Source organism: Camelina sativa, chromosome 15 (assembly GCF_000633955.1).
Source record: "Camelina sativa cultivar DH55 chromosome 15, Cs, whole genome shotgun sequence".
Classification (NCBI taxonomy): Eukaryota; Viridiplantae; Streptophyta; class Magnoliopsida; order Brassicales; family Brassicaceae; genus Camelina; species Camelina sativa.
The window spans coordinates 1909146-1932987 of record NC_025699.1 but is presented as its reverse complement, the minus strand read 5'-3'; the positions used below and the strand labels follow the sequence as shown (position 1 = coordinate 1932987).

General features: G+C 36.6%; 8 protein-coding genes across 11 annotated transcripts; 7 read left to right on the top strand and 1 right to left on the bottom strand.

Moving 5' to 3' along the window:
* On the top strand, positions 818 to 3608 carry LOC104744668 (microtubule-binding protein TANGLED-like). Its single transcript, XM_010465753.1, has 4 exons — positions 818 to 1581; positions 1876 to 2018; positions 2102 to 2160; positions 2384 to 3608. The coding sequence occupies exons 1-4, from the start codon at positions 1492 to 1494 to the stop codon at positions 3532 to 3534; spliced, it is 1443 nt and encodes a 480-aa protein (XP_010464055.1). The 5' UTR covers positions 818 to 1491; the 3' UTR covers positions 3535 to 3608.
* Positions 4338 to 5462, top strand: LOC104744667 (cyclin-P3-1-like). The gene is made up of 3 exons (XM_010465752.2): positions 4338 to 4607; positions 4701 to 4946; positions 5059 to 5462. Exons 1-3 carry the CDS (start codon positions 4435 to 4437, stop codon positions 5279 to 5281), a joined length of 642 nt encoding a protein of 213 aa, XP_010464054.1. The 5' UTR covers positions 4338 to 4434; the 3' UTR covers positions 5282 to 5462.
* On the top strand, positions 7467 to 9805 carry LOC104744665. Of its 2 annotated transcripts, none has more exons than XM_010465749.2 (2): positions 7467 to 7844; positions 8263 to 9805. In XM_010465749.2, exon 2 carries the CDS (start codon positions 8341 to 8343, stop codon positions 9679 to 9681), a length of 1341 nt encoding a protein of 446 aa, XP_010464051.1. In that variant the 5' UTR covers positions 7467 to 7844; positions 8263 to 8340; the 3' UTR covers positions 9682 to 9805. The 2 variants fall into 2 exon arrangements, with proteins under 2 accessions (XP_010464051.1, XP_010464052.1); XM_010465750.2 differs by lacking the exon at positions 7467 to 7844 and adding an exon at positions 7857 to 8157.
* On the bottom strand, positions 9703 to 13147 carry LOC104744666 (mitochondrial Rho GTPase 3-like). The gene is made up of 12 exons (XM_019237172.1): positions 12936 to 13147; positions 12445 to 12577; positions 12196 to 12345; positions 11922 to 12098; positions 11577 to 11834; positions 11429 to 11497; positions 11236 to 11291; positions 11056 to 11137; positions 10762 to 10973; positions 10334 to 10685; positions 10071 to 10254; positions 9703 to 9992 (listed from the first exon to the last, which is right to left on the bottom strand). The coding sequence occupies exons 1-12, from the start codon at positions 13145 to 13147 to the stop codon at positions 9925 to 9927; spliced, it is 1953 nt and encodes a 650-aa protein (XP_019092717.1). The 3' UTR covers positions 9703 to 9924.
* LOC104744664 (guanine deaminase-like) lies at positions 14054 to 15907 on the top strand. 2 transcript variants are annotated; one of them, XM_010465748.2, is made up of 5 exons: positions 14054 to 14170; positions 14278 to 14320; positions 14973 to 15163; positions 15306 to 15410; positions 15522 to 15907. In XM_010465748.2, exons 1-5 carry the CDS (start codon positions 14072 to 14074, stop codon positions 15696 to 15698), a joined length of 615 nt encoding a protein of 204 aa, XP_010464050.1. In that variant the 5' UTR covers positions 14054 to 14071; the 3' UTR covers positions 15699 to 15907. The 2 variants fall into 2 exon arrangements, with proteins under 2 accessions (XP_010464050.1, XP_019092718.1); XM_019237173.1 differs by lacking the exons at positions 14054 to 14170; positions 14278 to 14320 and adding an exon at positions 14357 to 14799.
* On the top strand, positions 16026 to 17969 carry LOC104744663 (peroxisomal adenine nucleotide carrier 1). Its single transcript, XM_010465747.2, has 5 exons — positions 16026 to 16272; positions 16394 to 16625; positions 16830 to 16976; positions 17096 to 17259; positions 17410 to 17969. The coding sequence occupies exons 1-5, from the start codon at positions 16130 to 16132 to the stop codon at positions 17690 to 17692; spliced, it is 969 nt and encodes a 322-aa protein (XP_010464049.1). The 5' UTR covers positions 16026 to 16129; the 3' UTR covers positions 17693 to 17969.
* On the top strand, positions 18112 to 20117 carry LOC104744662 (protein YIPF1 homolog). Its single transcript, XM_010465745.2, has 6 exons — positions 18112 to 18262; positions 18391 to 18430; positions 18760 to 18840; positions 19022 to 19211; positions 19310 to 19577; positions 19676 to 20117. Exons 1-6 carry the CDS (start codon positions 18203 to 18205, stop codon positions 19880 to 19882), a joined length of 846 nt encoding a protein of 281 aa, XP_010464047.1. The 5' UTR covers positions 18112 to 18202; the 3' UTR covers positions 19883 to 20117.
* LOC104744661 (filament-like plant protein 3) lies at positions 20545 to 23675 on the top strand. Of its 2 annotated transcripts, XM_010465744.2 has the most exons (5): positions 20545 to 20725; positions 20982 to 21178; positions 21380 to 21545; positions 21634 to 23108; positions 23311 to 23675. In XM_010465744.2, the coding sequence occupies exons 2-5, from the start codon at positions 21068 to 21070 to the stop codon at positions 23425 to 23427; spliced, it is 1869 nt and encodes a 622-aa protein (XP_010464046.1). In that variant the 5' UTR covers positions 20545 to 20725; positions 20982 to 21067; the 3' UTR covers positions 23428 to 23675. The 2 variants fall into 2 exon arrangements, with proteins under 2 accessions (XP_010464046.1, XP_010464045.1); XM_010465743.2 differs by lacking the exon at positions 20545 to 20725 and having other exon boundaries at positions 20732 to 21178.

Below are 23842 nucleotides of genomic sequence, written 5' to 3'. Positions count from 1 at the left end.
TCTCGATTTTGATTAGCATAATTATTGTTAATGATAGAATTAAAAGCTAGTATAAAATTTTATGGAAATATTAGTATATCGAATTTAAGGATTAATTTCGGATTATATTTTGATTACTATATTTATTGTTAGTTGTTAAGGATATAACTAAAAGTTTTAATATGTTATGAAAATAGTCAGATTTCTATTTTAAACTATAACCTCGGTTTTATATTAAGTTTTTTTACAAAATTTACTTCAACTTTTTTGTTATTTATTCAAATTTTCAAGGGATAACTATATAATTTCTTAAAATTAAAGGTTGTTTTGCCAAATGTACTTTAAATTGTTAATATAGATTCAAAAAATTATTTGGAAATGAAAGGGAACAAACATCTAAGAATTAGAATATTTGATACAATACTTTTTGTACAACTTATGTTCTATTCAAAGATGATGTGAGCCAATCTAAAATGAGATATTGTATTTCTCACAATTCATAATTTATAATCATGTAAACGAATAATTTAAATCATTTTTCAATAAATATATTAAATTTAAATTATCATCGTCGAATACTATATCCAAAATATCATTCGATGACAATTTTAAAACCCTAATTCGAGCTCTCGAAAAATTCTCTGGGGGAACATGGTCACCGCCTTGTCATATAGGGTCGTCGTGAAGGGTTAAGCTCCGATGGGCTAAACCTTTTGTTCCAAACGAATTTAGCATTTTTTCACAACTCCATAACTTTTTTACCTTGTTAAAAATTTGTTGTATATATGTTGTATTTTGACTTTTTTTTTATAAGAAAATAATACTAAATTCCCTTTATTTTTGTAAACTAATCAAAAACAATTTACGGAGAAGAATTGTTTTCCAAGAAGAAATTGGCAAACCAAACCAAACCAAAAAAATAGTCGTTATTGTAGTAGTGTAATAGACCGTTGGATTGGGACCAAACCAAACCAAATCAACGGAGCTTCACTAATTGTTTTCCAAGAAGAATTGGCAAACCAAAAAAAATAGCCGTTATTGTAGTAGTGTAATAGACCGTTGGATTGGGACCAAAATAACATTAAATTTAAAAAAATTAAAATAATGAATGACGAAAGATCCGTTACGAAAGTAAACCCCTTTATCCGCTCTCTTTCTCTCTCTCTCTCAGTTCCCGTGCCTCTCTGTTTTGACTTTGCGTTCAGACATTCACCAAATAGACAGACAACAAGACCCAAACCGAAGAGAGAGTTCGCGTTTATGTTCTTGTCCGTAACCTAAAAAAAAAAAAAGACATTCTAGAGAAATTGAGATCGAGAAAAGGATATATAGAGAGAGAAAGAGAGATCTGGGTTTCTTGAAGCTGCTGGATCTTATGGGTGGTTTTATAATTACAAAGATTTGAGATTTTTTTAAAATCTTCGAAACCCAGTTTTTAGGGGCAAAGAGAGATTTTGTTTTTTTGGGGTTAATTTAGCTGAGAATTGCAAGAAAAGTATATAGAAGAAGAAGATGGTTGCAAGAACCCCACAAAAGCAGAGGAAAGTGACGATGGTGGTGCCATCTCTCAACTCAGATCTTCTCAAGGAAACTATCTGCAAGGTATTTTAATACTACAAGATTAGCATAAAGTTTACAACTTTTAATTATTTTGTTATCCTTCCAGAATCTGCAAACGCTCCAGTTCTAAGGCTCCTTCCCACTATGCTTTAAGCTTATAATTAGTAACTGAACCCACTGCAAATTATAAAACATTTCGATCATCTGGCCCCAAGTTTAATTATAGTATAACTTTATTTCAGTTGATGTGTTCTTGTTATTAGAGTATGAATTATAGAATTTGGGATCTTAACATTAGCTGATTATTATGGTCAATTTTGGTATGAAATTGTGAAGGTTGATAAATGTATGGAAAGACTGCAAGAGCTACAATACACAATTGCTGGAGGTACCAAAGTTGTATCTGGAGTTAACCTTAGCCCTCGAAGTACCAGAACTTATCTGAAGACTAGTCTTAGATGCAAGCAAGAAACTCTTAGGTAAAATCAAATCAAAAGAGACAAAACCTCAATTATCCATATTCAGGTTTTCATTACTCTACCTTGTTATATTGTTGTTGTAGGATCAAGAATGCTACTCATAAGAAATCTCCAGTAGGGAAGTTTCCAGCTTCCTCACCAGGTAATAGCTCTATTCTCATCATTCTCACATCTACACACAAGTCATTATAGATTTATAATAATGGATCACACACACCACAGGCTGTCAAATGATAATCGTTTATGTTTGGTAACGTTGTACAATTGTTATTAGATTCTTGATTGGATTATAAGCTCCTTCTTTCACCAAGTTAGTCATAGGTTCTGTGTGAATGTGCTATGTATAATTTATTTTTATAATGCAGGAGATTGGAGGAAAATGTCACTCCCAGCAATGCTACTTGGTGAGACTGTGAATGAAATCTTACAAGCTTCACAGGTCACAAGAGACATTGTAGATGCCATAGCACCAAAGGAGAGTAGAAAGATCAGGAGATTAGCAATGTCAGAAGAAGATGATGGACCCAAAACACCCGAGACACAACGTAAATCCCGGGAACAGAACCCTGAAACTGTCAGTACCAACATCAAAGCGAGAAGGAAGAGAGAGAAGCAGAACAGACGATCAGAATCAGATTATCCTCCTTCTCTTCAAAAGGCACGGTCAAGAATTGCGTTCAGAACCATCTCCCCACAGAAAACAGCAGAGAAGGTTCAAGTCAAGGGAAATGGTGACAATAGCTTTCGTCATTTGGCTAACAGGGTTTCACCAAAGCACAAACCTTGGGTTAAAAAGGCGGTTCTTTTTCCAAACCCTCTGTTTATTTCCGGTACCGCTACACACCAGGCCAAGTTCAGTAGAACAATGTCTCCGGTCATAGCCAGAACTGAGATATCAAGCATCAAGAACAAGAAAGAGACTCCTCACAAGTTCTTGATCAAATCTCCTCCCACATCAGCATCTAAGTTTCAGGTCAAGATCAAGAGCCCACCTAAGGTCTTGGTTTCTCCTACAAGAAATGGCAGTAACTTGACTCGGAAGTCACCTAGAGGCTCCAGTTCTCCTACAAGAAACGTTACCATAGGAAAGAAGTCACCTACAGCGTCGATTTCTCCTGTTAGAAACTTGGGAAAGAGGTCTCCAAAGCTATCAACAGCAGCTAAGCTCAGAAGATCATTTACTCCTACGAGAAATGGCAGTAACTCGGCCCGTAAGCCGTCCATTTCTCCAAAAAGAGTCACGCTTCAAGCATTTCTTTCTCCGGCAAGAAATGGTAACTTTCATAAGAAGTCACCCAAAGCTTCGATTTCTCCTACTAGGGTGAACAAGTCGCAGAAGCTGTCAACGGCTGCAAAGTTCAGGAGGTCGTTTTCGCCATCGAGACTAGCGATGAGGCTGGTGTCTCCAATGAAGAGCAGGAAAAGTGTGGCCAAGTGTGATGATCATGAGATGGTGAGTGGATTGAAACAGCGTCCGGTTTTGGTTCCTAAAAGATTCTCGATGGGGAGAATCTAGTAAAAGACTTACTTTGTAATTCAATCAGACATTCTTTGATTTCTAATGTGTTTAAATTTGTGTGATGTTGAGAAGTTATTCTTTCAGATGTTTGAACGTCACGAATTACAGATGGGGAAAAAAAAAATTATCAAGTGGTATTTGTTTTTTAAGTGTGGGTGTAATTTTAGGTATCAATCAGAAGTATTTACACAAAAACCACAAATTCATATGAATACCAAAAGCAAGCAATTGGGTTATATAGTGGAGTCACACTTTTACAACCCATATATTAGTGAACCTTTTGGACTTGTCTACTTTTCCAGGGAACTTTGTAGTGTTATCTTAAAGCCAATAGGCAATATCACCAATTTCATAAAACTCTAATAAAAGTTGGGCTACTAATTAGGTAATTTACTTCCTTTTGCTTTTCATGACATAAAAGCATTTAAAGATGAAATTTGACTAATACTTTCATCTTTATTACATTATCTTCCACAGATTTTGATGATATGCATTAAACGTATGGGGGAAATAAGGAAATAGCGATAACATACCTCTGGATGATGTATTACTATTTAGGTCAAACTATTATACACAAGTAGGGATCCATATTTCACCTTGAAGTTGTTAAGGATTCAGACTTAGCTTGAGCACATATGTTTGATGGTTATGGACCAAAACAAAACAATCGATCGGCTCGACCCCCAGAATATCCCCACACACAATACTATACACTAGTTGAACAATATACTACACGTTACTTTATCTCAAAGAAAAGAATCTGAAGTGGCAAAACTTTAACAAAAGAGCTTCAACTTTACTTATTTCCTTCCATTTACACTACTTTTGCTACCTCGAGCAAAAAAACAACCAGAGAGATGATCTAATTAGGCTCTCTCAATCTGGTTCCAACACAAAATGGAAACTTCTAAGAACTCCACAAACACATCACTATTCCAATGGTTAGGTCTTTTAGAAGATTCTGATCAGCCTTCTGATTCTACCCCTCCTCGAGTCATAACCCTTCTCGCTTCTATCCTTGAGAAGATGATCCAGAAGAACAAAAAACCACACCACACAAGACACAACAAGTTTAGTTTATTAACGTCTGAATAGAGATTTCTCTTGTATATATATAGTTTCTAGAAGCTCCGTTCTTATATCTTTGAATCTCATGGCGACAGGGATGACGAGATCACTATGTTCCACGGATCAAAAGCACCATCGATGAGCATTTATCGTTACACAGAGAGAATCCATAGGTACGCTCAGTGTAGCCCTGCGTGCTTTGTCACAGCTTTTGCTTACATCCTTAGGTATCTACAGAGACCAGAGGCTACAAGTACGCCTCGTCGTCGTCTTACATCACTCAACGTTCATCGCCTCCTCATTACCAGTCTCTTGGTCGCAGCCAAATTCCTGGAACGCAAGTTAGTATATCTTCTTAACTCTTAAGTAGACCAAAACTCTCATACTCTAGATTATTGTAACCACTAACTAACCAGAGTTAATTTAGTATGTTGTTTTGTATCTGGAGTTCAGGTGTTATAACAACGCGTATTATGCTAAAATCGGAGGAGTGAGCACGGAAGAGATGAATACTCTGGAGAGGACGTTCTTGTTCGATGTTGATTTCAGACTAAATATTACAACGGAGACTTTCGAGAAACACTGTCTCATGTTGCAGAGAGAAACGGTGCCTTGTGATTCAAGAAAACTTAGAACAGTTCTTGGAGAGATAAGTTGTGGCTGCCAAGCGATTTAATATAACAAACCCCCAGAAGAGGGAAAAAAAAAGAAACATTGGTTAGATCGTCTTTTCTTCAGTTTGTTGTCAAACTAATGTGTTTTGTCATTGACTCATCACTCATGAGCAATAACCTAAAAAACAAGAACTAAAATCTAGTGAAGTTTGGAATCTAAACAATTCTTTTCTTATTGAGCAAGTGATATCTGGCAGGCACAACTTATTTAACAATCTCTTCCTTCAAATTTTAAGATTATAACAGCGAATCTTTAAATCACATTCACAACCATAACAATGACGGATTAAATGACTTCGTCGTTCGTTAAGACATTCAAAATAATTAGTCCACTAAATGTCTGGCCCAAACCTAAACAATAAAAAGATGAAATAAAAATTGACAAAACCAACTAAAATTAGAAAAATGAAGAAACAAATATAAGTTTGACAGATCAAACTAGCCAAACTAGGTAGGCTTTAGCACTAATCAAGACCTCCATGCCTCCGATCTAATCTAATTCATAGAGTCAGAATTATTACCTAAACACTAAATTATTACTACTACCGATTTCGTACAATTTGCTAACCCCCTATATACGTTAGAAGGACTTGAATACATACCAAAATTTATGCGGACTAAAACTTTCCCGAAGATACTTGTTCTAAAGTAGTTTCCGCGGTATTGCTATTGTGAATTGTGATTGACATTTGACAGATTGGATACGAGTAGGAAACGCGTATGAAAATTGAAAACGGTGTATATGTGTTATATCGACATAATTATATATATTGAAAAACAATCATTTTTAACCAATACTTTTTTTCTTAACCCAAACAAAATCACACTTTCCGTTATTTTTTGCTGTACATAAATATATAGTATATTTTTAATCAACCACCTTAACATTGGGTCCCCCCAATCTCACACAACTTGTTATTATTCCATGGGATACAGGGTACTACATATTGTGTTTGTAAATTGCGTTTGAGTTTCCTAGTCGGTTCCATCTTGCAAAGCATTAATGAAAAGTTTAATATGTACTCTTTTCTGCCAACCATTCATTAAAATACTTGCATGCTATTTCAACTCTTATTTTATTTTAGCTGCACGTGATATTTAGCTTCTTTGGTGGGATAATAATAGTATGAATCTAAATGCCAAATAGACGTTAATGCAAAACAATATTCCGAAAACAGTCTTTTTTTGACTTTCAACATTCATAAGCCTTGTCTCGTTGACTTATGAATGAATCAAGACGCAAAAATGTACTTTCAAGTTTCAATGCCAATGGCATTAGTTTTGAGATGGGAAAAAAAATAAGGGAGGCAACAATGGCAAAGTAGTTAGAAAACGATATGATGTCGTATCGTTAATAACGATAATTAGCATGTGTCCATGTGCTCCTTGAATTGATTAAAAGGGATCGTAAAAAAATAGAATCGTTCGATACCCATATATAAGATCAGAAGCTTCTTATATGTTGTCAGTCAACTCATCGATCCATCGTGATTTGATGCACTGAAAATTTTATTTGTTTTTTCTATTTTACTTCTTTTTTTTTGGGTCCAAATTTGATTGCGTAGTTATGAATAGTATAGACTTAAATGTTACGGTAGTTCATAGTTGACCAATACCATTATACCATCGTGGTTTGTAAGATACTGAGATGACAAACAAAATTAGCATTGTGTGAGTACATAGACGGAAAATAACGTCAGATCTAGAATTTGGAAAATCAACTAACGTATGAAACTTGTTGATATTTTTTTAAAAAACTTGAAAATAGAAATGATAAAAAAGGTTATCTACTTATATTTTATACTACTGCCATTATATAAACAGTTGGTTAGATTACGAAGTTGACAAAGAAACGAACAATAGCGACTTGTTTGAGGCCATTATCAACATTTTAAAGAATTTATATATACCACTCTTTTTCTATCTTTTTTTTTAAGTAACTAACAACAAATAAATTTAGCGAAAAGATATTACTATTATATAATTATTTTGTTCCTTTAATGGAAAAAAATTCCCCATAATGATGCATCGATATTAGAGTAGGACGTTGTAAACTCATAATTAGACTGAACGCGTGAACTTTAAAAAAACTATATAAATTTCACCAAACACTTACCACAATATATTAAATATACATAATATCCCAATCTTTTATTATATTCACAAGATTTCTCTTAATAATATTGCCCCTTTTTGTTTGGCACTTCTCTCCGTGATTCTGTTCAAGAAGCTTCTTCCTCAATATTTATTTCTTTTTTTTTAAATTTATTTATTTCTTTTATCGTCTCTCGAAACCTAAAATTGTGCATATTCTTGTCAGTGATTTACGATTCGCTTTTTTTTTTTTTTTAATAATAATTAAACTATACATATTGATTCTCTCGTCGCGTCGCTTTGCTTTGCTTTGCTTTAAAGCCTTCTCAAAAAAAGAAAAAACTCATAATCCGTGATTAGAGCAAATTATAATCGTCAGTTTACATTTAGTTCTATTCTGGGGTTAATTGTGTTTTTATTTGTCTCTTGTTCAAATTAAGGAAACCTAAACCATCTGACATTAATAAAAAGGTAAAGCCATTTGTCTCTTCTTTCTTTCTTTCTTTCTCTGCCTTCTTTTTCTTCAAGTTTGGTTCCTTCTAAAATTGTAAGGCTTTTCATGTGTGTTTTGAGTTTTTCTCACCTGCAAACGAAAAAAAAAGATGCGATTTTTGATCGATAAAGAGAGATTCGAATTTCTCTGACCATCTCAGTTTCTTCGTCAAGTGTTCTTTTATATATATATATATATATATATATATATATATATATATATCTGTTCTGAAATCGATTTGCATGTCAAAGTTTCTGAATTTAACTCATCCCCCTTCCCTGAAGATTTGCAGTAAAGTTTCAAACTTTTGCCTTCTGGGAATTTAGGGTTCTTATATCTCTGCAATTGCATGCATGTTCTGATTTACTCTAATTACTTAGATTCGATTGGATGCAGGTTTCTGTTTTCTTCTGGAAATTTTGGATTTTTTTTGAATCTGAAGGGATTAGTTACAGTTTGGTCTCTCTCTAGGGGATGAATTCTCCGTTAAGTTGCAAGAATCTGAGACTTTTTTCAAACTCTGTTGCTTGCAAATGCCTTCTTCTTGTTGGTATTGCTCTGTTCTACAGAGCTCTGTTACTCTCTTACTCTCCCAGAAACGCTCTCAACGGTATTCGAGCTCGTCACATGTCAGATTCCTCCTCCTCCTCCTCCTCAACCGATGGAATCCGAACTGATAAGTTTCTCGAGGTTCCTCAGATCGTCTGGGGACTAAACAATCAGAAGATAGCTTTCGCTCGAGCTTGCTTGACGGCGAGGTTGATGAACAGGACGCTTCTCATGCCTAGTCTAAGTTCTTCCTTGTTCTACAAGGAAGTCGATAAGCTGCGCCCGATTCCTTTTGATAAAGTGTTTCAGTTTGAAAGATTCAACTCTCTCTGCTCAGGGTTTGTGCGGCTTTCTCAGTTCTCTGATGTTAGAAACAGAGCAAATGTGTTTGATCTAGAGAAAGGTAGTGGAAGAAGATGGACGGTTGAAAGAGACTTGGATCAGTTGAAACACTCCGCACGTAACGAGTCTATCGATGAGTTTGAAGTGATCCGTGTCATAGGGAAGAACCCGTTCTTGTGGCATGATCATTGGCCTGTAGAAGACTATGCTAAGGTCTTTGAGTGTATGGTTGTGGTTGATGAAATCTCAAGAGAAGCAGATAAAGTTGTGATGAAAATCCGAGAAGCTGGTGAGGCAGAAAGAGCAAAACTCGAATCCAAAACTGGAACCCTCGGTCCGATACCTTTTGTTGCGGTTCACATGAGGATAGAGATAGATTGGATGATACATTGTAAGAAGCTAGAGCAACGTAAAAAGGTCTCAGAGATTTGTAGTAGTAAAAGAGAGATTATGGAGAGAGTAGGGAACATTTCTGGTTTAAAGACTCCAACAGCTCTTTACCTTGCAGTAGCAGATACTCTCTTGGAAGCAAAAGATGAAGGTTCATCGGTGTTAACGGGTTGGAGAGATGGATTAATACCGTTTGAGAAGAAGAAGCTTGGGGTTAAAGAAGAGATTTATGGAAAGTATTCATATTTGATTCAATCGGCTATAGACTATGAGGTGTGTTTGAGAGCTGATGTTTTTGTTGGTAATAGCTTTTCGACTTTTTCTAGTCTCATTGTTCTTGAGAGGACGCAGAAGGCGAGAAGATTAGGGTTTATGAGTTCTTGTGAAGATGGTGAAAACAAGTGGAGATCGTATGCATATAATCTTGCTGGTGAATCAAAGGGAGTTCCAAGGAGGTGGATGACGAATATGACTCATTCAAGCTTGGAAGCTATTAGCTACGGTTCTAATTCTGTTTCTTGTTCAAGTGGCTGAAACTGGCATTTTGGATTTAGGTTTTTTGGCTTTCTTTTATACAATTCGTTTATTTGTGGGGGGTATATAGCTAGTTGTGTAAATTTTACAGGAAAAAGAACAATACCTAAATCTTCTTTCTTCATTTTGTTTTTCAACTGTTCTGAATTACTGATAACAATGATTAGGAGGAAGAGAAGAAAAAACAAGTTATTGCTTTTTGAACAAGGCATCTACAGGTCTGGATCTTTCTTCAGTTAAGAGTTAAGTCTGCTTTCTTGCGGTGTAGAGACGGAATGAAACCATCCCGGCGATTAAAGCCGCTGTGCCGACTGTTAAAACATTTGGGAATCATGATGAGATACAGAAGCATTTGACCAAACATTTTGGAATCCAAGAACTTAACATACTTGAAACCGCCAGTAGAGATTTGTTGATGATTAGCTTGCGACTCTTTTTCTTCTTTGACTCAATCTCTGGAATATTCAAATGAGGATGTTCTGCCGCGGTTAAGATCTTGCGAAATAAGTTATCGAAGTCTCCCAGTTTAGAGCTGATTGGTATTGGAGCATCAATTCCTATATCTTGTGTAACCTGCAAAGATCAGTGTATGCCATATTTGATCAACTTCTATTTTTTAATCTGTATGAAAACCAAGAAGACATATATTTACTCTAGTTGTTTCTTGAATCGCCATTGGGAATGAATCAAGATCAGTTTTTGCTGCAACCATTAAGCATGGAAACACGTAACCGGCATCTTTGGCAGTGGTTGCAACATCAGCAAGCAAATCAATGGTTCTGTTCCATGAGGACTCATCAGAAGAATCATAGATGAAGATTGCTACATCACAAGCAGCCAATGCTTCATTTGGTAACATGGATCCATCTTCTTGAATTTGAATTTCCTTCAGCACCAGAGTTTTATCTGTATTTGCAATCATTACAGATTCTTTGACCATATTTACAGCATAACGTTCTTCAGTTGATCCATTTTTGCTGTTGTTGCTGTCATCATCGTATGACCTAAGATTCATATTATCAGACTCTTAAGGCTCTGATAAATATAATTTCTTGAACTGAGTTAAGAAAATGTACTGACCTTCCAATAAACTGATTGAGCAATGCAGTTTTCCCAGCATTCTTGGGGCCAAAGACAAAACACTGAACAACTTTTCTTTCGGATTTCTTCTCCTTGCGATCTAGAACCCGCTTCCTAGTTACGCGAACCGCTGAAGATGGATCATATGGGAATCTAATGTACATCAAATATTCTAGAGTCCTAGCTGGATCAATTAGTGTCATCAATGACCACTGCAAAGATTTAGGGGAAAATGTAAAACTTTTAAGTGGGTTCCTCTTAAAACCATCCATAAAAAGACTTTGTTTTGAATACCAGTGAGAGGAAGGCTTCAAAAGGTACTCCTCCATCCTTATTTTGCTCTGAGGCATCCTTATAAGGAGCTTCATTCCAAGGACTGTCATTAATGATGAAAAAAAAAGAAGGATTTACACAGAAGCAAATGAAAGAAGAACATTACAATCACAAATATCGCTTGCTTTTGAAAAATGTTACCTTTCAGGTGCAGTTTCAAAGAGATATCCCATCTCATGAGGTTCCAAGTTATTGTCCTAAGAAATTAATTAACATCAAATTTAGAGAATCCACAAGTATATAAGGTAACCTAAGACATGTATCAGAAAAAGAAGAACTTAAGACAGAGATTAGAAAATAACTTAAGACAGAGATTAGAAAAAGAAGAACTTACAGAGTCATTGTCAAAAAATTCATAGACTTCCCATAAGAATTCAATAGCTACACTTGTTAACTCAACACTCTACACAATGACAAAAGAGTTGCCTGATCAGAAACAGCAACATATAGTAATCATAATGAAGGCAAACAAAAATGAGTACCTGATCAGCCTGGCGTTTGAATGAAGAATAAGGAATCAAATCATCTGCAAGTCTTAGATCGTTATTATACCCAAATTTCCTAAGTATAGTCCATAGTGTTTGGATTCTTGCTTCTTCGATAAACCGTGTGTTTAGAAACAAGAAACCATACAGTGTGAGTTCTTCTTCTTCGTCAACTCCTTGTGGACACTTGACTTGCATTTCTTTTTTCATTTGTCTAATTTCAGAAGGCACCAATGGTATATCGAAGCATTTTACCTGTTTTCTTTGAAACTTAAAATGATTCATAAAAGCGCTCAAGAAGAACATTGTGGAAGCGTAAGGGAGGGAATAAGAAGAAGAAACCTGAAGCTTGTTTAACTCGGCGTCATTGAGAGTGCCATCCTTGTTATGGTCAGAAAGTATAAAGATACGTTTTAAGGCAGCGATACACCGCGGCTTCAATGAGTTGGTTTCTTGATTAAACACAGGTCCTACTGGGTGAATAACAGCTTTTTGTGCATAGTAGAGAACTTTTTTAGCCTACAGATAGAAGCTTTGAAGTGATCAGAATCTAACTGAACATTATAACTAACCAGATTCATCACAAAGATCTAACTTTCAGCACAAGCAAAGGGACCTCATTTAGCCTCTGAGCAGACCATTGGATAGATGTTTCGACCTCTCGATATTGTTGCATCATAGGTGACGTTATTTGTTCAATGCTGATTTGATCACAATCCCCATTGCTGTCGACAATATAACCTGCCACTATGATAGGAACTCTCACCTGTTCAATAAAAGAGTAACATGACAAATTTTGATCAGAAAGATTGCAAAACTTCAGGGAAATGAGCATAAACGGAGGCGAAGAAGAACACAAATTAACCTCTAACTGTCGAAACAGAGGAAGCCAATGATCACTCAAACGCTCAAGAGTCTCCGGTCTATCGAATGCAAATGTCAAAACAATTGCATCAGCTTGCTTAACTTCCTTTACTACCTTTCCCTTATCTTCAAGTCTGCAGATTTTATAAACGAGAGATCAATACTCAATAGTAATACATTTCAGTTTCTAACCAAGAGCCTGTGGTTAAGTGGTTTGTTAGAGCGGGTTGAGTACTCGCTTTTGCGTCAAGACCAAGGATCGAGGTCCACATCTACGAAAATATTGTAGTGGTTCCCTCTTAGTCCACTATAGGGCCTCGAGGATTAGACCAGATTTCGGCTTGGGATTAAACCCGGTTAATCAAAGAAAATACTAAACTATGATTAACCATAAGTTCAGTCTCCTCAGTCTTATCTACAAAACCTTATCAGAAAATAAGATGCATACCCTTTTTTGATGTCAATGGATAGAATTAGGAGAAAACATTTTACCTTGAAGAAGTGTCGATAACAGTAGCGGGTATACGGTCAGGGAAGAATTCAGAAGGTAAATTGGTGTAAGGTAACAGAGAAGCAATGTTTGGATGGAAAGTATTTCTTGCTGCAGCCATAATCAAGCTTGACTTTCCAGTTCCCTTTTCACCAACCACAACTATTCTCATCGGTTTCGGCGAGCCACGAGAATCTCTTACACTACTCCACATTATCTGGTTTTCTAAACAACAACATCAAATACTATCAGAATGAACAAATACTAATCATGTAAGACATTTAGAAGATATGAAACAGAGAAGGAGCCTACATAAAATGGCATATGTCACAACCTTTGTTACCGTCCACTTGAGAATTTAGATACTCAAGGAGAAGACTTTTAATACAACCCACAAGATGAAAATCACTGAAACAGAGGCAAAAACAGAGAACGAGTGATCAAAAGGGTGTATAAAGCCAAGGGACGTTAACAAAGGTTGTGAAAGGATGAGAAAATACAAAAGAAGGAAAAAAAGCTTCTTGATATCTTTATTAGATATATATTGATAAGCTCTGAGTAAACCATTTCAAGTAAGTTGGCCATGTGTCTACTAATTAGTGAATATTAATGGTGAAATTAGCGTGTTTGTGGAAGAGGATCGGACGAAGGAGATTGATGATATTGACGTGGATACAACTGGTTTCTCTTGGTATTCTTCTGTTTTTTACCCTTTTCAGGTTCAAAAGCTTTTAATTACATGCATTTATTTTTGAATATCTTTATCTTGAATTTAACAAATCAATATCCTTTATTTGCTAATTTATTTAATTAAATACAAACAAAAAAAAAGTTTCAATAAACACATATGGGGAATCAAATCTGGAGAACACAATAACACAAATACATAGTAGATATGTTGTTAGATTTGAATTTTGTGAAATAGTATATATTATATGTATTGTATGTAACACAATCAAAATTATTAACAAACAATATGAAAATGGGCGGGATATGTAGTCTAATAGAATAATGCCAAAAATTGGGATGATGCTTCTAGATGAGAAAGTGTTTTCTTGAGGTATGTCACCCTTCGTTCCCGTAAAAGCCCATTGGGCCGAAATAGCTCAGTTTAATGGCCCACTTCGTTCCACTGACAATGAGAGCGGACGAGGGGACGATCGGGAAAGAGCATTACAAGATGATGACCGGCGAAAACACGATCACCGACAGCCAGAAAGACTCTGCTTCTGTACCGGTTAGTAAGCTCATCAGATTTCTCAATTAAGTTGTACATGATTATGTGAGTGCATGATGATTCTTTTGATCTGATCTAGTTTTTGTTTTGCTTTGTGGCGGTCGCAGTCTGCTCCAGATCCAGGCCATGATGCCACAGTCGAGTTCGCTGGTAACAATTTTTCATTCCTTTTTTGTTGGTTAGTGTTAACTGATAGCTAACAAAGTAACAAGTAGGAAAGAGATGATTTTGATTCAGAACGAGTCTGTTGATTAAGCTAAGACGACAGATATTAAAAAAAAAAATATAGTCTTATTGTTTGAAATTTGGGTCCAGATTAGTTTCCATATTAAGAATGTTTGGTAATTTGGAAAGAATGACCAAAAAGAGCACCACATGTTTGTGTTGGAAATTTTAGGTGATAATAGACTTTATTAGACACAACAAGCTCTTTGAGTTTTGTTGTTTTCTTAAACCGGAGATTGATTGCTCTGTGATTGACTGGACTATGTAGCTCTGTGAAACCAAAAGATGGAACCATGTACGTGGCTTCTGCATCTGCTGGTCACCAAGATGTTTTGATACAGACAAATACTTACTTTTATGTAATCCAATGAACAGAAGCTCATAGTTTTCGGCATTGGCCTAAAGTAAGTCTATACCTCTAAACACAGATATATTTACATATCTAGCTTATCAATTCGTCAAGTTTGTCTGCTAACATAAATACATAATCATAGTTATCATTTACTGACCATTGTTTATGTTTTTATGTTTATACACTCTTCACTTAATTTATCTCCTTGTTTGTCAATTTGATCAGCTGCAAATGATAGGGACCACAAGTTGTTAGCCCAAGCTGTTGAAGAAGCATATATCGGAGTCGAGTGTGGCCATGGCCGCCCTTTTGGAGCGGTTATTGTTCATAAGGATGAAATCGTCGTGAGCTGCCACAATATGGTTGTGATAAACAAAGACCCTACTGCACATGCTGAAATGATAGCCATTAGAGAGGTAGGTACTAGTAATCTTGTCAGAAACAAAAGGATGATTTCTCTTTTATTTTTCATCTTTTCAGTCACATTTTTGTGGAAAGTTGCACATTTTGCAAAAACCTCTTTTCAAGTTTGTAAGATTTTTGTTGGCAAACACGCAGGCATGCAAGAAACTGAACCAAATTACGCTATCGGAATGTGAGATTTACGCATCCTGCGAGCCTTGTCCGATGTGTTTTGGAGCCATCCATCTCTCAAGACTAAAGGTAATAAGAAGAACTATAAACAAAATGAAATATGAAAACTTATTAGTGCCAAACTTGTTTCTTTTTTTAGTTTCCTCTTTCTGAAACCTCTTCTTGATCGGTTGTGAACAGAGGTTGGTGTATGGGGCAAAAGCAGAAGCAGCTATAGCCATTGGATTCAATAGCAACATAGCCGATGGTGTATTAGGCATTGGGTGCTACCATAACTCTAACCTAGAGATTATAAAACTCGATGCTACTATCGCCGAGCAAGTGTTCCAGAATACAAAGGGGAAGTTCACTTATTAGTAAGCTCTTTTTCTTCTTCTTGTCATCTCTAGAAGAAGAAAAAAAGCAGAATGTATTTGCAAAATCCTTATTTTCCTTAAAACTAACTGAAAGTTTCAATCACTGTATCTGTTTGTGTGTGTGGTTGGTTTGGTCCATGTAAAAATGTATGTATCAAACTATCAATGTAAGTATTAATGAGTTGAAACATAATCACGTTACTAAGAAAAGGTGATGTCTCTAGATAGTAACATGTGTGCACATTTGTACTAAGTGGGGAAGCATCACATCCAAATATAACGGACGACGTTAACGGCGTTAACGCTCTCACGTCTGTTTAAACTCCCGAGGCGAGTCATGATCATACATGATCGCTTACGCTACCTACCCAATTCTGAAACTCTCTCTCTATCTTTTTCGTCGCTGTGCCACAGATCACAGAGCCGGAGGAGATGGGTATCGATTTGGAATCGGTGTCGGAGGCAACCTCCGGAGCCATTGGGTCGCTTTTGAGCACAACGATCTTGTATCCACTTGATACATGCAAATCAAAGTTTCAAGCCGAGGTTCGAGCTCGAGGTCAGCAAAAATACAGGTTTTGATTTCTTTCCCCTCGAATTTGTTTTCTTCTCCAGCCTCTTGATTTGGATGCATCGGTTTGTATATGTGGTAATGGTTTTTTTTGTTTTTTGGGTGGGTGATATGATATTTTGCAGATATCTTTCAGATGTTATGTGGGAGGCAATATCTAAAGGACAAGTCTTTTCGCTGTATCAAGGCCTTGGAACCAAGAATTTTCAGTCTTTTATTTCTCAGTTCATCTACTTTTATAGCTATAGCTATTTCAAGAGGGTTCATAGTGAAAGGACTGGTTCTAAATCAATTGGAACCAAGGCGAACTTGCTCATTGCTGCTGCTGCTGGGGCTTGTACTTCTCTCTTAATTCAGGTATATGTTTTACTTTGATGACTCCTGTGATTACGCTTACGTTATGTATTTCATACAGTTCCTCTTTTATTTTTGGTAAAAGATGAGAAATTTGATATCTTTGGTGTTGAAAATGAGGAATCAAGGTCTTGTTACTAGTATGAGATGTTATGTTTTCGTTACTGTATCAGTGAATGCCTTTTGAGTCTTATCTTCTTTGTGTAGCCTCTAGATACAGCTTCGTCAAGGATGCAGACGAGTGAGTTTGGGGAATCAAAAGGGTTGTGGAAGACCTTAACAGAGGGTACATGGGGAGATGCTTTTGATGGCCTAGGGATCTCACTTTTATTGACTTCTAATCCTGCAATTCAGGTAAGTTTCTCGTTTTAAAGCCATGAACTACCGACTCGGGTGACCCCCTTGCATTTCACTTGCTGCAATTTGTTACCTAGACAAGATGACTGACTGAAACAGCTGACTACTCCTTGCAGTATACAGTGTTCGATCAGCTGAAACAGCACCTTCTTAAGCAGAAGAACGCAAATGCCGAGAATGGTTCGACTTCTTCTCCGGTAGTGCTCTCTGCCTTTATGGCATTTGTGTTAGGTGCGGTCTCCAAAAGTGCTGCCACCGTGCTCACATATCCAGCAATCAGGTATTACCTTTTGGACAAAGATTACTCGTATTCTTGATTACCCTTCTCTGGATATAGGTTTAACTTATCTGTCCCAGATAAACTTCTCAAACCACATAATTTTTCAGACTCTGGCTGATCAAGACATCATACTGGGCTGAATTTTTGCAGGTGCAAGGTGATGATTCAAGCTGCGGATGACTCGAAGGAAAACGAAACAAAGAAGCCCAGAAGAAGAACAAGGAAAACAATTTCAGGGGTAGTCTATGATATATGGAGAAAAGAAGGAACGTTAGGGTTCTTTAAGGGTTTGCAGGCTCAGATCTTGAAGACTGTCCTGAGCTCAGCATTGCTATTGATGATCAAGGAGAAAATCACTGCAACGACATGGATTCTCATTCTAGCTATCCGTAGAAGTCTGTTTCTCACAAAAAGTAAGTTGAAAAGTCCTTGAGACTCTGCAAAATCTGTTTGCCACCACCAATCACCAAAGCTTCTAGGCAAAAGAAGGACCGGCTTGCAAGTATGCATGATTCGCACTGGGAAATATCTCGATTTATCACCTATCAGTACATGAAAATATTCTAATACAAACATTCTTTTTTTTGGGATGAATAAAATGAAGCAAAGAATTTGGAACCGTGAAGACTTGTAGTCTTTTGCTTCTTTGTATTTAGATGATGAATGATCTAAATACAAGTTCGTAAGTCAATATGTATTTGTATAAACTCGTTAATCAATTTAGCTAACGTTCAATTAAAATATCACCCTATCTTTAAAACAAGAAATATATTAAAATATCTTTAGTTGGACGAATGCTTCTAAATGAAAAGGAAGGTTTCACCCTCTGTTTCCGGTCAAATCTCTAATTAGACCGGAGTAGTATAGTTTTCTAATTCAAAGCCAATTTCGTTTGTTTAGAGTTTAGAGAGCTACGAGACGAACGGAGAACATCGGAGCAAAGATGATGTCCGGCGGGAACTACACGACTATCGACAGCCAGAAAGTCTCTGGATCTGTACCTGTAAGTTCTTTCATAACGTTTTCTCGATCTTCGATGAGTATCTCTACGTGTGTGTGTGTGTGTTCGTCCGTACACTGATTCTTCGGATCTGATCTTGTTTCCACCTGTTTTGTTTGGGTCAATCGTAGTCTGTTCCAGATCCAGGCCATACCACCGTCAAATTCGCAGGTAACATTCTCGTATTTTCTAAATTCTTCAGTTTCTGAGGTGAATTTGATTATAGAACCGATTAGAACGATTTGATTCTCTGAGACGTAAGTGTATGTTGATGTTAGCTAAGGTTACTGCAAATTTGTTAGGTAATGCTATGGATTTTGAATGAATCTCTAGTTTTGAACAGATTAAGGGTTTAGCTAATAGAAGATACGAGAATCTTGTTTATGGAGAAAGAGGAAGACTTTTAATTGCAAATTTAGTTTGATCTTTTAAAAGTTTTGGTTTGACATTGGTTATGTTCATGTTAAAGTTGTGATTGAGAGATGCATTGTTTTTTGCAGAATCAAATCTACAAACTTTTCCTCCATCTGCTACTCAGGGCAAGATCTCTGGTGGTAGTAATCCCCCTCGAGATGCTGATGGTAAGAGATTCGAATCTGGAGTTATTATTCTGTGTATGTGAATACTTTTCGAATTGTACTTGGTTAAGTAACTTAGGATGTGGTAATGTGTTCATCGACTGCTTTAGGTTGATTGCTTGGTACCAGTCTTTGTAAGTCAGCATATCTTGCGGCTTATAGTATAAAATTTGAACATTTGCAGATTCATTTTCTGGGCATGGCAATGGTAGTACTGATGAACCCCAGTCTGGTGGCTGGCTCCATAAATTCACTGTTGGTGCTTACAAGCCATTCTTTGATGTCGACACTTCGGATGTCGTAGAGAGGCTCAAAGAATCTCTCTTCCCATTCCGTGGAACATTTACTGAGAAGACAGCTGATAAGCCTGACTTGTAAGACTTGTGTCTTTTCGTACCTTTTTTTCAACTTAGTCTTAGAGAGGGGGTTTTGTATTTGGTTTTCAAGTGTTTGATATTGTTTGTATTCGCAGGTATGGTCCATTCTGGATATGCACCACTTTGATATTCGTTGCAGCGTCTATCGGGACATTTGTCACATACATAGCACACAAATGGAAGAAACAAGAATGGAACTACGATATTAATCTGGTGACTTGGTCTGCAGGAGTGTTCTACGGATATGTCACGGTTGTTCCTCTAGCACTATATGTCGTTCTCAAATACTTCTCTGCGCCATCAGGCCTAGTCCAACTCTTCTGTCTCTATGGATATTCCCTATTTGTCTTTATCCCAGCATTGGTACCAAATCTCTCCTTGAAAAAACTGTGATCCATATCGAAACATCTGGAATCTGACTAGTCTTTTTGACATATATACACCTGTTTCCAACTCTGCAGTGCCTCTCGGTCGTGCCGGTGGAGATTTTCAGATGGGTGATCGCGGGTGTAGCCGGGTTCATGTCTGCAACATTTGTGGCATTGAACCTCAAAGCGCATATCAATTCCGCTGGAGAGAGATCGATCCTGATAATCGCCAGCATCTTTCTTTTGCAGCTTGCGCTTGCAGTTGTGCTGAAGCTCTATATCTTCAATGTCAAAGTATGATCCATACAAGAATTAAAAAAGTTGGACGATGATCTTTGTAGAAGTAAAAGGTAATGTTTTCTGATATATCAATCTGTAGATGCTATAATATATAACGTTTCACTTCACCTCAGATTTGTCCAATTTTGTACCTTTTTGGAAACTGTTCCATTTTATTTTACGCTCCATTGATTTTACATGTAGAAGAGATAGTGTAATAACAAAATCGATTTGTAGTTACTGTTATGCCTCTAAACTTTATCATAACAAATTGAAAAGAAAAAGAATGTGAAAACCTCTACACTCCTTGTTGACACATGTAAAAGAGAAAAAAATAGAAAGGACCCAGAATTCTTGAAGTTGATAGGGTCACTTGCAAGATTTGTACGGATACGGCTGTCTTTCACTAAAATGATATCTTCGTCTCTGACAAATTCCTGTAAATATTCTTCCACATTACGTCAATAACGTATTTTCGAAACATCTTCGATTCTTTTTTCTCTTATTTTTTAATTAATAAACTTTGTAAAATCTTGTTGTATTTCAGTGTTTGGATGTAATAGTAATGTCGAATTTTCTCAACAGATAATTCTAAACTAAAATTTATTTTTGTAGAAAAAGAATAAAATTGTGGAACTACTACTACTACTAGTAGGCCTTTTAACACATTATATCTATCATGTGGGTCTCAATCATCGAGACTTCCACTTTTTATTTTTTATTTTTCTTCTCTCTTTTAATTTTAATTTTTTTTTTAATTAATCAATCTGTTCTTTTGTGAACATGGCCGTTGAATTTCGTAGCCAGATTCACACAAATCTTCTTGCTTCAATTATTTCATCTGCTCTTGGCGTGAGATTTGAGGTATGTGTTGTATTGTGTGTTAGGTTAGGTGCTGCTCTGTTACGTAATTCTTCATCTTTTACATCTCAAGCAATCCAAATCACCAAACACTCTTTTTTTGATTGGGCCTTTGGCAGAGATTTTCTTGTTGGGGGAAAATAAAAAAAATTTGATTTTTTTTTTTGTCAGAGAGTGAATTGTAAGTGAGATCAATAAATTTGCCCCATTTTAAAAGCTTTCTCCTTTCTTTCTTTTTTTTTGTTTTTGTTAATGTTAGGTCGCAACTAAATTGGAGTTAAAGTCTTCTTCTATTGAGATCGTTGCAGATAAGTTTTGTTGTTTGAATGTTTGGTGGTTTTGGGTATGGACCGTAGGAGCTGGCTTTGGCGGCGGAAGTCATCTGAGAAAAGTCCCGGCGAAACTGAGAGTACTGGCTCTGTCTCTTCTCATTCTGAAAGATTCTCAGACGATCAGGTAAATAATAATGCTTTGTGCTCTCTCTCAAGCACAAAAGCTCTTTACTTTCTATATATAGCAATGCCTTTGTTTGATCTTTTTTGCTTTCATCTATCAATAGAGTTATTTATAGTAAGAACTTGTGATTGTGAGAGACTCTTTTATGGAGACCTTGATTTTGATTGAGTTTGGTGTGTAATGTGTGTGAAACTTCTTCAGAGATCTCAATCACCGGAATTAATCTCTAAACCGGTTACAAGAGAAGAAGAGGCAACGGCGGACGTCAAGATTTTGACGGAGAGGCTCTCTGCAGCTCTTTTAAATGTCAGTTTAAAGGAAGATCTTGCAAAACAGCATGCTAAAGTTGCAGAGGAAGCTGTCTCAGGTTTGTTTTTTTGTCTTGTCAGTTGTCACAGTTTGTCTTAGCAGAAATTGACCAAGTTTTTTTTGACATGGCATTTTGCTTGGTTTAGGTTGGGAAAAGGCAGAGAACGAAGCTGCGGCTCTGAAACAACAGCTTGATGCTTCTACAAACAAGGTTTCGGCTCTCGAGGATCGAAATACTCATCTTGATAGTGCGCTAAAGGAATGTGTAAGACAACTCTGGCAAGGAAGAGAGGAACAAAACCAGAAGATCGAAGAAGCTGTAAACAAGAAATGCCAAGAGTGGGAAACTAGAAAATCTGAGCTTGAGTCCCAAATAGAGGAGCTCCAAGCCAGAGTTCAAACGGGGAAAGAAGATGTTACTTCTACTGCTTCTGTCCATGAAGACCTTTACCCGAAACTTGAGGCTTTAGAGAAAGAGAACTCAGCTTTGAAGCTTCAACTACGTTCAAAAGCTGAGGAGCTCAAGATTAGAACTATAGAGAGGGACTTGAGCACTCAGGCAGCTGAATCTGCCAGTAAACAACAGTTGGAAGGGATAAAAAAGCTGACTAAACTTGAAGTGGAATGCAGGAAACTGAGAGTCATGGTTCGGAGATCAGACAATTCCAGTGAGCTCAAATCTTCTATAGATAACCAATCAGACTACTCCGGGAGGGTTTCTTTTAGTGATAATGAAATGCAGAGTCCCTCTGCGAGGACAACCGGGAAAACTTCAATGGCTCCTTCGGTAGACATTGGTTTAATGGATGATTTTCTTGAGATGGAGAAGCTTGCAGCTCTGCCTCATTCTGAACCGGGAAGGAAACATTCAGAGAGTAGTAACAATGAGTTAGAGAAATCTAATGCTCAATCAAGCCAACTAAAACATGAACTCAAAACATCGCTTCACAGAATTTCTGAACTTGAAGAAAAGGTAGAGATGTTAGAGGTAGAGAAATTGCAACTGGAGATGGCTTTGAATGGATTCAAAGAGCAAAGCGAGGCATTGCAGAGTCGACTAAATGAGACAGAAGGGAAGTTAACCGAGTTAAAGAAACTAGAAGCAGAGAACCAAGAACTAGACTTGTTGTTGGGTGAATCAGGAAAGCAAAATCAGGATCTTCAAAGAGAGTTAAACAAAGCTCAAGTGAATCTGTCAGAACTAGAGACTACAAGAGCAGAGAAGCTGGAACTGACCATATGTTTGAATGGAACGAAAAAGCAGCTTGAGACATCGCAAAATCGGCTAAAGGAAACAGATAGAAAGTTAACAGAACTTCAAACTTTACTGCGTCTAACGAAGGATGCAAAAGAAGCGGCTGAGGACGGTGTAAAGGCTGCAAATGCGAAAACAGAAGCGGTTGAATCAAGACTTAGAGATGTCGAAGCAGAAACGGAATCTTTGATCTTGAAAATCAAATCTCTGGAAGATGTCACAGAAAAGGAACGTGCTTTATCATCAAAACACATTTCAAAATGCGAAGAACTGCAAGATGAGATCTCAAAACTAAAAAGGGAACTTGAGCTTCATCAAGAAACAGAGCCTGAGGCTAACCATATGAAAGGTTTTGAGCTGAAGCAGGTAAGTTTCTTCTACTCTCATCTGAATGCAACATTACATAATGATGATCCATGGGCATATACTTGAAAACAGTGTTAGATACTTAGAAAATTCCATAGAATAGTCAAACAGAATGCATAACACAGTATACCTCTTATAGGGACTTGCAATATCATTTCTTAATTTGTTTTAAAACTCCTTCATGACAATGTGGCAATGACAGGAGAAGGAATTAGCAGTAGCTGCCTCAAAATTTGCAGAGTGCCAGAGAACTATTGCTTCGCTGGGTCAGCGATTACAGTCACTCGCTACATTTGAAGATTTCTTGATTGAATCTTGAGGAAGAAGACCTTCATCTTTCCCCATGAATGCTGAGAACAATCAATAGACTCTGAAATCTGGGTGATGATCGTGAGCAGTTGAATCTCTGCGAAAGAGACTTGGAATTCATGAACATAAGTGTAGAGAGGACACAAAAGGATGCTATGTATACGTCAGAAAGTGAAGGCTAAACCAAAACAGGATTGAGCTATATTTGTCAATAGAAACAATATGGAAAGAAAATATTATAGTTTTTTCTTTCAAATTTGATTTGTTGTCCATTCAAATTTTTATTTGTCAAGGTCAAATCAAATATCAAAAGCAAGAACTAAATAAAATACATAATATATATGTAAAAAAAAAATATATAGTGAGACGTGAAAGGTTTATATATTTCTGCTTGTAATTTAAATAAATATAAAGGGATCAAGGTC

Coding starts and splice junctions, on each gene's coding strand:
- LOC104744667 (XM_010465752.2), top strand. CDS start 4,435: ATGGAAACTTCTAAGAACTCCACAAACACATCACTATTCCAATGGTTA. Junction 4,608..4,700: donor CACCACACAAGACACAACAA/GTTTAGTTTATT, acceptor TCATGGCGACAG/GGATGACGAGATCACTATGT. Junction 4,947..5,058: donor GCCAAATTCCTGGAACGCAA/GTTAGTATATCT, acceptor TCTGGAGTTCAG/GTGTTATAACAACGCGTATT.
- LOC104744661 (XM_010465744.2), top strand. CDS start 21,068: ATGGACCGTAGGAGCTGGCTTTGGCGGCGGAAGTCATCTGAGAAAAGT. Junction 21,546..21,633: donor TGCAGAGGAAGCTGTCTCAG/GTTTGTTTTTTT, acceptor TGCTTGGTTTAG/GTTGGGAAAAGGCAGAGAAC. Junction 23,109..23,310: donor AAGGTTTTGAGCTGAAGCAG/GTAAGTTTCTTC, acceptor TGGCAATGACAG/GAGAAGGAATTAGCAGTAGC.
- LOC104744662 (XM_010465745.2), top strand. CDS start 18,203: ATGATGTCCGGCGGGAACTACACGACTATCGACAGCCAGAAAGTCTCT. Junction 18,263..18,390: donor AAGTCTCTGGATCTGTACCT/GTAAGTTCTTTC, acceptor GGTCAATCGTAG/TCTGTTCCAGATCCAGGCCA. Junction 19,578..19,675: donor TTGTCTTTATCCCAGCATTG/GTACCAAATCTC, acceptor CCAACTCTGCAG/TGCCTCTCGGTCGTGCCGGT.
- LOC104744665 (XM_010465749.2), top strand. CDS start 8,341: ATGAATTCTCCGTTAAGTTGCAAGAATCTGAGACTTTTTTCAAACTCT.
- LOC104744666 (XM_019237172.1), bottom strand. CDS start 13,147: ATGTGGAGTAGTGTAAGAGATTCTCGTGGCTCGCCGAAACCGATGAGA. Junction 11,138..11,235: donor TTTGAAACTGCACCTGAAAG/GTAACATTTTTC, acceptor CATTAATGACAG/TCCTTGGAATGAAGCTCCTT. Junction 10,974..11,055: donor TTGAAGCCTTCCTCTCACTG/GTATTCAAAACA, acceptor AAATCTTTGCAG/TGGTCATTGATGACACTAAT.
- LOC104744663 (XM_010465747.2), top strand. CDS start 16,130: ATGGGTATCGATTTGGAATCGGTGTCGGAGGCAACCTCCGGAGCCATT. Junction 16,977..17,095: donor CTTCTAATCCTGCAATTCAG/GTAAGTTTCTCG, acceptor TACTCCTTGCAG/TATACAGTGTTCGATCAGCT. Junction 17,260..17,409: donor CTCACATATCCAGCAATCAG/GTATTACCTTTT, acceptor GAATTTTTGCAG/GTGCAAGGTGATGATTCAAG.
- LOC104744668 (XM_010465753.1), top strand. CDS start 1,492: ATGGTTGCAAGAACCCCACAAAAGCAGAGGAAAGTGACGATGGTGGTG. Junction 2,019..2,101: donor TGCAAGCAAGAAACTCTTAG/GTAAAATCAAAT, acceptor TTGTTGTTGTAG/GATCAAGAATGCTACTCATA. Junction 2,161..2,383: donor GTTTCCAGCTTCCTCACCAG/GTAATAGCTCTA, acceptor TTTATAATGCAG/GAGATTGGAGGAAAATGTCA.
- LOC104744664 (XM_010465748.2), top strand. CDS start 14,072: ATGAGAGCGGACGAGGGGACGATCGGGAAAGAGCATTACAAGATGATG. Junction 14,171..14,277: donor AAGACTCTGCTTCTGTACCG/GTTAGTAAGCTC, acceptor TGGCGGTCGCAG/TCTGCTCCAGATCCAGGCCA. Junction 14,321..14,972: donor TGCCACAGTCGAGTTCGCTG/GTAACAATTTTT, acceptor CAATTTGATCAG/CTGCAAATGATAGGGACCAC.